Source organism: Numenius arquata, chromosome 14 (genome assembly GCF_964106895.1).
Source record: "Numenius arquata chromosome 14, bNumArq3.hap1.1, whole genome shotgun sequence".
Taxonomy (NCBI): domain Eukaryota; kingdom Metazoa; phylum Chordata; class Aves; order Charadriiformes; family Scolopacidae; genus Numenius; species Numenius arquata.
In genome coordinates this window covers 7,005,505-7,017,686 of record NC_133589.1, presented here as the reverse complement: position 1 = coordinate 7,017,686, position 12,182 = coordinate 7,005,505, and the positions used below count along the sequence as shown (strand labels likewise).

At 53.4% G+C, this 12,182-nt stretch overlaps 1 protein-coding gene across 1 annotated transcript in view; it reads left to right on the top strand.

Moving 5' to 3' along the window:
* Nucleotides 1-12,182, top strand: part of PKD1 (polycystin 1, transient receptor potential channel interacting) — a 93,627-nt gene that overhangs the window by 75,733 nt on the left and 5,712 nt on the right. The window contains exons 24-38 of the mRNA XM_074158815.1: nucleotides 136-292; nucleotides 1,673-1,925; nucleotides 2,545-2,740; nucleotides 3,846-4,016; nucleotides 4,470-4,613; nucleotides 4,938-5,148; nucleotides 5,513-5,639; nucleotides 6,454-6,570; nucleotides 6,991-7,040; nucleotides 7,226-7,428; nucleotides 8,015-8,120; nucleotides 8,823-8,941; nucleotides 10,078-10,280; nucleotides 10,628-10,822; nucleotides 11,623-11,762. Of these exons, the coding sequence (XP_074014916.1) occupies nucleotides 136-292; nucleotides 1,673-1,925; nucleotides 2,545-2,740; nucleotides 3,846-4,016; nucleotides 4,470-4,613; nucleotides 4,938-5,148; nucleotides 5,513-5,639; nucleotides 6,454-6,570; nucleotides 6,991-7,040; nucleotides 7,226-7,428; nucleotides 8,015-8,120; nucleotides 8,823-8,941; nucleotides 10,078-10,280; nucleotides 10,628-10,822; nucleotides 11,623-11,762 (2,392 nt within the window). The remainder of the gene's footprint in view (nucleotides 1-135; nucleotides 293-1,672; nucleotides 1,926-2,544; nucleotides 2,741-3,845; nucleotides 4,017-4,469; nucleotides 4,614-4,937; nucleotides 5,149-5,512; nucleotides 5,640-6,453; nucleotides 6,571-6,990; nucleotides 7,041-7,225; nucleotides 7,429-8,014; nucleotides 8,121-8,822; nucleotides 8,942-10,077; nucleotides 10,281-10,627; nucleotides 10,823-11,622; nucleotides 11,763-12,182) is intronic.

The window sequence follows — 12,182 nt, the reverse complement described above, 5'->3', positions numbered from 1 at the left end:
GGAAAAGCATCTCTCTTGACTTTCTGTGTTCCTGATACTCCTCCCTGTACCTCCACTGCTGGCACCAGGCTTGTGGTTGATCTCTCCCTAGTGTTTATAAAGTACTTTCTGTTCTTTCTCCCCCTCCCCACACAGATCACTACATTGCAAGCGAGCCTGAGCCATTCATCATGGCTTATCTCCATCACGAACCAGAGCCCAACGAGCACAACTGCAGTGCCTCTAAGAAAATTGGCCTGGACGCCCTGGCTGGAAGCGACCACAAGCTCTACACCTTCTTCACCTCACCCAGGTAAGAGAAGCCTCCCTCATAATCCCTGTGACCCCCAGGCTGCCCTGTGGATGTACGTGAGGGGTGCTAAGGGCCTGGGCATGGTTTTTGCCAGGCTGCTTTGCAGGGCTGGTGCTGTTGTAGGTACCCACAGTGCTGCCCTGTCCGTGGAGGAGGCAGCTCTCCTGGGCAGGCAGCTGCAAGCTGCCATTCCTACACCTCACCACTGGCATCTCTTCTACCCTGAGACTCCCTCCTTCCCAAACATCTTCTGTTGCTGCTCCAAAAGCAGCTCAGCTCTCTGTGATTTGCCTTTCTGATCCAGGTGAGGGAGAGTTCCCCTTTTTAGAGCTGTAAATCACATTACCTGTGAGCATTGTGACCTTCACTCAGGGCCTCTCCTGGTGGTGCCTCCCCCCGCTGCCGTTTCCTCTGCTCACTTGCCTGATACCTGCTGTAGTCTGTTTGATGCTTGTCCAAATTTTCATCCCCTGTGCACTAGCAACCCCAGAGCTGCCCATCTTTACCAGGACTCCTTCCCCAAGGGACTCACACTGACCTTTGCAGGTTGAGGGCTTGCTCCATGCGGCTCGTGAAACCGTTTCCCGGAGCAAAGCATCACACGTGTTAGTCTAGTTCCTGAAGCACAAAGCAACCTCTGCAAAAGCAGAGCTCATCTTCCCAACATGTGACTGGAGCAGAAAGCAGGTTTCCTCATGGGCTTCCGTCCGTCCTGCTTCCCTGCTGCTTGGAGTGTGCCGGGGCTCATTAAGCACTGCTGTTGTGCTGTGGGGTTTTGCAGCAATGCTCTCTTCTTTTTAGCAGAGCAGTCATTCTTGTAGCTTCAGTTGCTGTCTTGCTGCCTTACCAGGGAGCGTGTGAGTTCATGCCTCGTGTTATTTACGAGCCATTCCTAGGCATGAGAAGAAAAGATAGGCAGCTTGGGAATAGGTGGGGCAAGAGAGGAGCCACTGTTGTGTAAGTTGACCCAGCTTCCATGGCTTTTGGTAACAGGATTCTCAAAGAGAGATTAATCGTCCTAATGAGCAAACCCGCTCCCAGACAAGAATCATAGAGTTGCTCTGGAAGTGTCACGTGGGTCAGTGGGACACAGGGAAGGGTGGGTGGGAAAGCCATGCAGGATGCACAACATAATGCTCCAGGTGCTGAACTAATACAGAGATAAAGAAGAATTCAGGTGGTTTGTAGAACCCCAGACTTTCTGCACAGCCAAAGGGCGGTGTAAATTACACCACATGCACTGGGCTTTTCCTCCTCGTTGTGCGCTTACCTGTCCCTGCAGCAGGGTGCTTTCCATGGGCACACATCCATCGGAACGGGGTTTGTGTCCCTTCAGCAGGCAGGTTCATAATGTCTCCTTGCTGTCTTTCTCTTCTCCAGAACTGATGACACCATCCAGAAATACTACTTCAACATCACCAACCATTTCAGCTGGTCCCGGGTGGAGGTGACTCTGGGGCTGTACACCTCCCTGTGCCAGTACTTCAGCGAGCAGGAGAAACGGTGGAAGACAGAAGGCATCATCCCGCTAGAAGAGACCAGGCCAGACCAGGCTGTGTGCTTAACCCAGCACCTCACCGCCTTCGGGGCCAGTCTCTTTGTCCCCCCAAACTCTGTCCAGTTCATCTTTCCTGTGAGTAAAACAAAGCGGAAGCTGTGCAGCATTGTCCCACTCCGAGCAGATTGTTATCACTTAGAGGAAAGCCTCGGGCTCCTGTTGGCTTCACGTTCAAGCTGGGTCCTGGCTGACCCGTGCCCAGCTGGCAAACCAGCACAAGTACCTGGGAGCCTTTGGGAGCTGCAGACGGGCACAGCTCAGAGAAGGGGCTGTGTCCTCTGATCGTGAATCCTTGCTGCTGCTGCTAAAAACAGACCTTTGCAGATGGCTTTATTCTCTATGCAGGACACCTCGCAGTGCGTTCACCTCTCAGTGAGATGCCAAACGCTCCTCTCAGTTGTCCCCCAGCACTGTTTTATCCCAGCGAGCTTGCTCCTGCCAGCTGCTCCCTGCCTCCCAGGGGTGTGCAGGCTCTTTCGGGCTGTCGATGTGACGTTAGTGGGAGCAGAGAACTCTTGGCATCTGCTCTGCAGGGCTGTGAGCACACAGGGATCGGTCTTTCTCTATTTGCATGTGGTATCGTGTGTGAATGATGATTATAGCCGGGAAGAAGGTAGCATGACTCCTGGGGAAGGGAGCGGGGGTGTCCTCCTGGGGAAGGAGAGTGCCTTGCAATATGCTTCTTTTCTTTTAGACTCCAGGCCCAGGTCTCAACTACATCGTTCTGCTGACATGTGCCGTCTGTTTTGTGACCTACTCGGTGGCTGCACTGATCGTGCACAAGCTGGACATGATTGACATTAACCGTGTGGGGGTGATTCCCTTCTGCGGGAAGAACGGGCTGTACAAATACGAGATCCTGGTGAAAACTGGCTGGGGCAGAGGATCAGGTTAGCCCGGAGTCTACTCCTGTGCTTGATTCCTAGGGTGACATCGGCGTTCTCACCTCAGTACATCATGCACCAAGTGTTCCCCTGCAGGGCTCAGAGCTGAGCTGGTGTTTGCAGCAGCACTGAGCAGACAGCGAGTTCAGGGCTTCCCACAGCATTCACAGATTTTACTGTGTGATGATGGGGCAGGTCAAGAACTGTGGAGAAGAGCATGCTGCCCCACTGGTTGCTGTTGGGCTGGGTCAAGCAACTGCTGCTGGAAAGAACCACCCAGTATAGAAATACCCCCACCCTGCTTTTCCTGATTGGGCTGTGGTTGCAGGAACATCCAAGAGGCAGCGATTGTTCCTCAGTTCTGGCCCTCTCCCGCAGAAGCATCCAGGCCTTGGGGGCCCTTTAGATGGACCATTTTGCTGTCCTCCAGCATCCATCACTTTGCTCTGCTGTCTGAGTCTTTCTCAGCAGCATGAAGGCAGAAAGCTTGGCTTTCTGATCCAGGACTGGGTTTGCAGCTGGAGCTGCCAGAAACATCATCCTGGATTTGGAAATCCAGGCAGTTGGGATGTGGAAGCTCTAAGCAAGGACAGAGGTGAAGTGCTACCGTGTCACTGCCAGAAACAGGCTCCCATTAATCTTAGTGTAACCACTGGTTTCACTGGCAGCAGCTTTCTCCTGAAGCCACCCCAAGGACCATCCAGGTTGAGCAGGTGGACCAAGGAGCATCTGGCAACTGGTAGTGGAGAGAAGTCAAAGAAAACAAGTCTTTCAACTACTTGGTGGAAAAAACATCCAGAATAAATATCTCCTCCCATTAGGGTGTTAGCAAGGCAAGGAATGTCAGATTCAGTCCCCTCCAAAGAAGAAAACCGTGGGCATGCCAAGGTCCATGCACCAAGCCAATCTGAGCAGCTGCCCTCCAGGCTGCGTGTAACACTATCCCTGGGTGTGGGATGGCTGTTGAGCACATTCCTTCCTCCGAGAGTCTCCAGGTGGCCCCTCTGAAGGGCCAATGCATCTGGTACCAGGTCACTGGCAGGAAGGGCGGGCTGGGGAACAGCTCCACCTTGGGTGGACTTCCCTAACTGAGCCCCATTAACTCTGCCAGGTACCACGGCCCACGTGGGCATTGCCCTGTATGGTGTGGACAATAAAAGTGGTCACAGACATCTGGATGGAGAAAATGCCTTCCACCGCAACAGCCTTGACGTGTTTCAGATCGCAACAGAGCGGAGTCTGGGGAGCATCTGGCGCATCCGCATTTGGCACGACAATAAAGGTGAGACATGAGCGGGTGTGTGGGCCCGAGGCAGCCATCACACATCCCAGGCTCTGCTCTGCCTGGTACCTGGGCCAGGAGAGAGTCACCTGGGCCTACGGTCTGGGCTAACCCTGATGGGAGACCATGGTGACTCACTGGCTTGGGGGAAGATGGCTGGGGGGAGACATGGAGTCTCCATCACGGGGAATTCTGCAGGCTGGTCAGCTGTAATCCCATACAGATATGATATAATGTGCTGTGACAGTGTCTGTAAATGTCCACACAGCCTAGGAGGTGACCAGGCTATGCCAAGTCTTTCTTGGAGACTGTGCAGTTCCCACCGATGAAGACAGTATCACAGGGCAATTGCTGGTGTCCCACTGAGGGGCTCTTGTGTTGCCCTCTCAGCTTTGCAGGTCCACAAAAGGAATGTCTGCCATGAAACACATTTCTTCATCTCTTAACTTTTAGGACTCAGCCCATCTTGGTACCTGCAGCACGTCATAGTCCGGGACCTGCAGAGCAGCAAGAGCTACTTCTTCCTTGTGAATGACTGGCTGTCAGTGGAGAGTGAAGAGAACGATGGCATGGTGGAGAAGGAGGTTTATGCTGCCAGTGAGTGCTCAGCCGCTGGTGTGTGGGGCTGGGTGGCTGAGCAGTGTGGCAGTTCCCATTGCGTTGAGGAAGGTCCCACAGCAGGAGACTGCAGAAGAGAGATAGAGCTGGCTTTTCCTCACTGCATTGATGCCTTCTGCAGCCAGGTGCTCTGCTGGGTCCATGTGCTAGAGGACAAGGCATGGCAAGGACCCGGCTGTGCAGGAGGGACCTTATGGATGCAGTGTGGATCCTTCCTTGAATATCAGTCTGCAAGGAGAGACCATGGCAGGGTTCTCTTTACGGTGCAGCTGGCCCTGAGAGTCTCTCTCTTTCTGTTCTCAGGTGAGACAGAGCTGAGGAGCTTCTCCCGGATCTTCATAGCGGAGTTGCAGCGAGGTTTCTTTGAGAAGCACGTCTGGCTGTCCATGTGGGACCGCCCGCCTCGCAGCCGCTTCACCCGTGTCCAGAGAGCCACCTGCTGCTCCCTCCTCATCTTCCTCTTCCTCTGTGCCAATGCTGTGTGGTACGGCGTGGTGGGGAACGTACACCTCAGGTGAGCTGTGTCCCTTGGTGTTCTGGCCAGTCCCTTACCTCCTCAAGGTCCCTCCTGTGCTGCCCATGACACAGGGCAGGGCAGACCTTATGTCTGCTGGGAATAGGTGCTTTGCTCATGGCCCTGAGCCTGCCCTTCCTTCTCCAAAGAACCTGGGACCAGGACACGGATGACCAAGGACAATCTGATCAGCTTTCCCCCCTACCTGATTTTGCCATGTCATCTGTTAGCACAGCCCATGCCCATGTTGTTCTCTGCACATCTGAAATGCTTGGGTGTGCAGTTTTGCCTCACTCCTTGCTTAGCTGGCAACCCTGAGTGCTCCTGCTAATGCTGGTCTCTGGTCTCTTTCGATTCTCTCCAGCAATGGGGCTGTTTCCAACCTGATCCCTGTTAACGTGGACACAGTAGCTGTTGGTTTGGTCTCCAGCATGGTGGTGTACCCTCTCTACCTGGTCATTTTATTTCTCTTCCGGATGGCTCGTGGCAAGGTAATGAGGAGAAGTAGTTGCAGCCTGCTCAGATGGATGTGATGCCACCAGGTTTGCTCATCTGAGGCTAGATTCTGCCCTTTGTGGTACATCACTTCTCCAGCTGGTCTCTGCATTTTCCCAGTTGTGCCTCTGTGCTGCCCTGCACCATGGCCAGACCCTTACCCTTAGCAAGTCTCTGCCTCCTCTTGAGCTGGGAGCAGCCCCTGACCTTTTCAGGGACAGATTGCTGCCTGGATTCTGACAATGGCCAGACAGAGACCGAAAGGGCAGGTTTTAAAGTCTGTTTAAGCACTTGCTCCCTTGTGATTTCAGTATGTGATAGGTACCCAAGCGCCATTGAAAGGTATGACCCTTTGCTGCATTGGCAGGAGAGATGCTCAGTGGAGCATTGCTAATGAAATGCCTACCCTGGGTAAAAATTCAGCTGTCTGAGCAGAGCTATGGTTAGGCAGCTGTGAAAGGATTAGCTGGGGATTTAATGACTAGTTAGACACAATTAGCAGCCCCATTAAGTAGTGCAGCCAGCTGCTCAGTGACTGATGAGCAGCAAATGTGTCTGATATTTCTTGTTCCTGTAAGTACTCCCTGCTTTGCAGGAGGTTGCAAACTCACGTGGCTTCCTGAGAACTTGTACCTGGGACAGCCTAGATGACAGTGGGCTGTGGTACATGTGGGTACAAGTGTCTGAGGTGCCTGGGAGGCAGTGGAGAAGCATGGAGCTCCCCAACAGAGCAGGACAGGTCGCAGAGGCACTGTGATATTGTCACCTCTGTTCCTCCTTTTTCTGCTCAAACCTTTCTGTCTCCTGCAGGTCTCCATCAACCACACCCTGACTCACTCAGACCAGCAGTCTTTGGAGATTGACAACTACCTGGACTCCTCAATTCTTGACAGCTCCTTCCCCGCTTTTCCCGGGCTCCGGGCAGAGGTAAGCTGCTTCACACCCAAAAACTGGGCAGGCTGCATGGGTCTGTGTGCTCCTGTGTGCGGGCACAGTGTCCGTCCACCTCTGTCAGAGCAAGAACTGATGCACTCAAGTGCCTCTGATAAATATCAGTGATAGAGGGGAGCCACAGCCCTTCATCTGTCACCCACAGCTCTGCCCAGGCCAGTCCCAGGTTCTGAACACAAGCTCTCTCCAGCTACTGATCTGTGGCTGTGAGCATGGATCTTCCCATGCATGCTTGGGTGTTAGCTCTGGAGGAGAGAAGGCTCCTGGAGGTGTGGACCTAGGGCTAATAGCAGCTCAGGCTCCAGGTTTCCAGTGACCATCGATGTTAACAACCCACTGTTTCAACCAGGCACAAACCAGTGTCATGTGCCTGAAGTGCCTCTGCTTCCTCCACAGGCCTTCTCTGAGCAAACCAAAACAGATCTGTTCTTGGAGGACTCCAAAAGGTAAGTAGGTTTCTGGAGATGTAGCAAGTAGGAGTTTAGCATAGTTTTCTGCTTTGGTAGACTGGGGTTGTGCTCCCACAGCTGTTTCCCTTCTAAACGGTCCTATGCACTAGCACAGTTGCTTTTCTCTTGCTTCCCATTCCCCACGCATACCTGATTGCACCCATTCCTCTGTTTTCCTGCAGCCTCGTGCGGTGGCCCTCCAGCGAGGCCCTGCTCAGCTGGCCAGACCTCCTCAGCGACCCCTCCATCATGGGCAACACCATCCAGAAGCTGAAGAGAGGCCGGGCCAGCCGCCACCTTGGACTCGAGGCCCCACTGGCAACTGAGGAGGACAGCTTGTCACTGGGTGTTCACCAGGGACAGCCTCGATATTTCTCTGCCTCAGGTGGGTGTGTGAGTAGCATCGCTCTGTGCCAGGCTTCGAATGCCCCAGGGAAGTGGAGGAGGAGCAATCTGGTCCCTAGGAGCCCTAGCTCAGCTTTGAAGGCAGAATAGCAGAGTCTGCTGCCATCACCTCTGACTTCAATTTGAAGGGCAGAGGAGGGGGGTCATATTTTCTTCATGGGGATTTCAGTCTGGGAAAGCAGAAATCCTGATGTGGATCAGTCTGAAGTGAGTGGTCACCACACTGCCAGCAGACTGGGAGCAAGAAGTCTGTTCCCATTGCAAGTAAGCAGCACTTCTTCACTTGTTGCAAAGCCACAGTGTGTCTCTGAACCTCTATAAATGGCTGGAGAAGAACAACTTGGCCTCCTATGTCAGCAGTTTCATGCCAGGCTCTGCAGCCAAGCTGGGGATAGACCGGAGCTAGAAGACAGGGAGGAGGGGAGGGCTGTCCCATGGAGAAGGACCTCACCCTCCTCCTCCCCAGTTCCATAAATGTGGCTGAGCCCAAGCAGTGTGGAACCGTCCCCCGGTGCGGTGCTGGGTGCTGTGTTCCTGCCAACACTGTTTGCACTCTCTTTCTCCAGATGAGGATCTGATCCGGCAGATCCTGGCAGATGGAGCTAGTGGTATCTCCCATTCCCAGGACCTAGGGCCGTACATGAGGGCTGAAACAGATCTGATCTCAGGCCTGTAAGTATTTGGGGAGCGGATTCCCCCACTGAGCCAGTGCCTCCTGTCCCTTGCCCTCCCACCCAGCTCCGCAGCGGCCAGTGTTGCACCAGCCAGCGCTGCTGCACCCAGCCACAGTGAGCTGAGCCAAGCCGGGGTTTGAGACGTTGCAAATGCCCGGGACAGCCTTGTCACGAGTCACTGTGTTCTTGGTGGCTGTGATTCCTGCAGCCCCCACAGCTAGAGCTCGTGGAGGGCACTGCCACCCTTCCAGGAGCCACCTGGAATATCCCCTTAAAGCCCCAGCTGAAGATGTGTCTCCAGAGCTTTGTGACTGCTGACAACGTGCTGGTGGTTTTGCTTCATGGCACTGGTGGGAGGGAGAAGGGGGGTTGAATCTCTGCTGTGTTATGGTGCCCAGAGCACGCTGCTTTGGGACCTTGACCACTGCCCAGCTGGGCTGGTGGCTCACCTCTGGGTAGCCAGCGCAAAGCGGCAGATTGAGGAGAGGGAAAGGCTTTCAGCCCTCCTTCATGAGATGCAGGACAGAGCATCTGCGTGCCGCAGGAGCCTGGGCCCACTGCTCTAGAAAGAAATGCTTCTAACTGGTGTGGGGCTGCTGCACTGGTGTTAGCACTGGAGTTAGTCCACCTCTGTGCCAACCTGCTTACCGCAGAGCCAGCAGTGACATGGCTCACCAATATCACCCCATTGCCTTGGCAGGTCCAGCGTGTTCGGGGAGAAGGTGGAGACTGTCATGATGCAGAAGCTGAACGACAAAGGCCAGAGCATGGCAGCTCCTCCTAGGGAAGTGAGCAGATCAGCCAAGTCGACATGGACAGGTACCAGTGCTGTGCCAGCATCGGGGCAGGGAGGGTGGGGATGCGCAGGAAGAGGGGCTGTTGCACACAGCAGCTCTTGGGAGGCACAGGAGGATAAATAGAAAAGGAGCCTTAGGAAAGACTGCTCCTCTGCTTAAGATATATTTGCCATTTCTTGCCAGCTTCTCTCAGAGCCTGAATGTCAGTAAGCCCTGGGCCACCAGTTGTGCTGTGACAGTCCTTACCGTACACCCTAGGGAAGCTCTGCTGGCTGCTACTCCATTTACTGTGCTCTCTGCACCCTTCTACAGCCATCAGTCCCTTCATCCATCCATCATGAGAGAGTTAGAGTCTCTGTACATAACCAGAGGGGAAATGGAGTCAAATGCCAAGGAAAGTTTAAACCGACAAACAAAGCAAAGAAGACAAGAGATGCTTCCTACTGGGTCGTGCAACATGACAGCCGATCAGCTGGGCTTGCGCAAGGCAGGGAGCAAGCTGTCAGGCCCCGCAAGATCTAGGGGGGTGATAAGGCCTTGGTGCCCTGTGGAGAAGCTCAGCATCAGTTCTCTTATCGTGAGCTCTTGGCTTCTCAAGGCACAGCTTCCCTGGGGCAGGCTGCAGCATGGAAAATTGGACACAGCAGCAATCCTCTTGGGTCCGTTAAAATCCATCATTTCGTCTTGGTTGATGAATGGTTGTAGAATCTTTATGCAGGCATTGATTTGCATGGGTGGGTGAAAGAAGCTGTGCCGAGCGAGCCCTGGGGCAGGGTGGCTTGGCAGTCTGAAGGCAACCGGGGCAACAAATCTGTGTGGCTTTTCATGAGTTTGACAGCAGCACCTCCAGCCAGGCTGGACATGTACAATGTCTTGGGGCTCTAAGAGAAAGTAAGGAACCCATCCCACTACCCAAATCAGGATGCCATCTCCTGCCCACCCTCTTGTCTGCAGATGGGAGGCTGCTCTTCTGAGGCTGGCTGTGTTTCAGTGTGCTGTCCATGTTGCTTAGTGGGAGATGTCTGAGACAATCCCTCCAAACTCACCCAGGACCAGTAGCGAGCTCTCTACTGGGATGAGTGGTGTGCCCAGCCCTTCCTGTGCCCGTTGGCACCCTTTTGCAGTAACATTTATGCTTGTTTTCCCTCCTCCTTTCAGTTGCAGACCAAACGTTCAGGAAGCGCTTGCTGCCACCCTGGTGCTCCTACCTAGCTCATGGTATCAGTCTGCTCCTCTTCGCCACCTCCACAGGAGTCTCTGTGTGGATCGGGGTGGGCTTTTCCTCCAGCGTTGCCCTCATGTGGCTCATCTCAGGGATATTCAGCTTTCTGGCATCCTTCTTGGTCTGGGAGCCCCTGAAGGTAAGGATAACATGAGTACATGAGCACATGCCTGTACATGGGTATGTACTAGCTGTAATTAACGTCTTGTTCAGATACTAATCAAGTCACGCTGGACACTGCATGGATTGAATACTCTCTCCCACCTTCGTATCCCTGCAGGGGGGGAAAGGATGTGCACACCAGCAGCAGTAGGAGAGGCAGGGCTGGTGGCAGTTTGTTTTCGAGGTCATCTAGCTGCTCCAAGGGAGTGCTGTGGCTGTGCTGTGCTCGCTGTCTGGGCTGAAAGGCCCACAGGAGGTGCTGCCCATGGCAGTTCTGGTGGCATAGCTCTCTCTGCAGGCTCATGACACTGCCTGTCTCCCCAGGTTCTGCTGGAAGCCCTCTATTTCTCACTGGTTGCCAAGCGCTTGCACCCAGAGGAAGACGATACCTTGGTGGAGCATCCATTTGTTGAGCATGTTTCTGAGAAGATCAGCAAAGTCCGACCCCCACAGGGCTTTGCCCTGTTCCAGGCCAAGGAGGAGGCCAGGAAGGTGAAACTGCTACACAGGATGCTGAAGGTAAGACATCTCGTAGTGCCTAGGGCAGAGGCAGAGTGCTGGCTCCAGGACCTGAGATACATCCTTGTGTGGATCCAAAATCCAGCTGTGATCTCCTGAGCTAGAAGGTGCATGTCTCCAGTTTCTGCCTCAGTTTCCCTGTCTGTAAAAGACTGGCAGTGACATTCATCTTCTCTGTGAAGCTCTGAGATCAGAGGTGTCTGGAAAGCAGAACCGTAAGGGGGTTGATCTGGAGAAGCTGGTGTGCTTGACTCCATAACTCAGGTGTTTGAGGCTAGGGCAAGGTTTGCAGTGTGAAGTAGACAACAACTTGCAGAGGAATATTCATTAGTTAAGTCTTGTGAAACACATAACTCCCTATCCAGGAGGAGAAGTGTCAGTCTCTTTGTAGCTCATTCAGTGCTGATCCTCCACACTTGTGCTGGGAACACACAGTTGCTTTAACGGAGTCAAGTTATTTTTAACTGAGTGATTTCCCTTTAAAGGGTGGAAACCCCCATAACTTGTATAAGCTGAGCTGCCAGCCTATGGGAGCTCATAGAGGGAGGTTGTGCAAGGCGTATCAGCTGAAACATGTGGTGCCGGGCTGGCCACTATGAACAAAGAATATTGTTACAAGCCTGTGGTCTGGGTTTCATTTTAAGCTTCTTCTCATATGGAAAAAGAAAGAGCAACATGCCCTGGGTCCCGATCCCGCTGCATGGCAGGCAGCAGTCAGTGGAAGACACTGATTTGCTGCAGGATTGGGAACCAACCCCCCTGTGCTTGGATGCAATCCCTTTCTACTCTCTGCTTGCCAGAACTTCCTCATCTACATGATGTTCTTGCTGGTGATCCTGCTCACTAACTACGGAGATGCCTCCCGCAACAGCAGGGCCTTCCTTTTGCAGAGCTCCATCAAGCAGCAGCTGGGCAGCAATGAATTCCTCCACATCAAGAGGTAACTGCGAAGGCCCTGGGGATGGGGAGGAAGAAGATGTTGCTTTATATCAGAGAAGCTGTGCAGGGCTGCAGCGAGGAGTCGGGGAGCAGGCTGGGGCTGGCTGTTGGACTCGTTCTCCACAGAGGTTCTCGACTCTATGGGGAGCACTGGTGCCTATGTGGAGCTGGGCACTCGCATACGAGCACAGCATGGCAGTGAGCAGGTCCCTTTTTGTCCCTGTGGTTCTGCTTCTCCCTTGGAGAACAGAGGGACCTGTAGGGGTTGAGAGCTTTAATTTCTTTTAATTTTAATTATTTCCTCAGTGGGAAGGGACTGTGTGAATTATAGATGTTTATCTTTCTGTATCTGGTTAAAAGGACACAAGTTTGCTCTGTCTCCAAAATTTACAACTGTAAGGTTTAGTCATAAGCAGGGTCA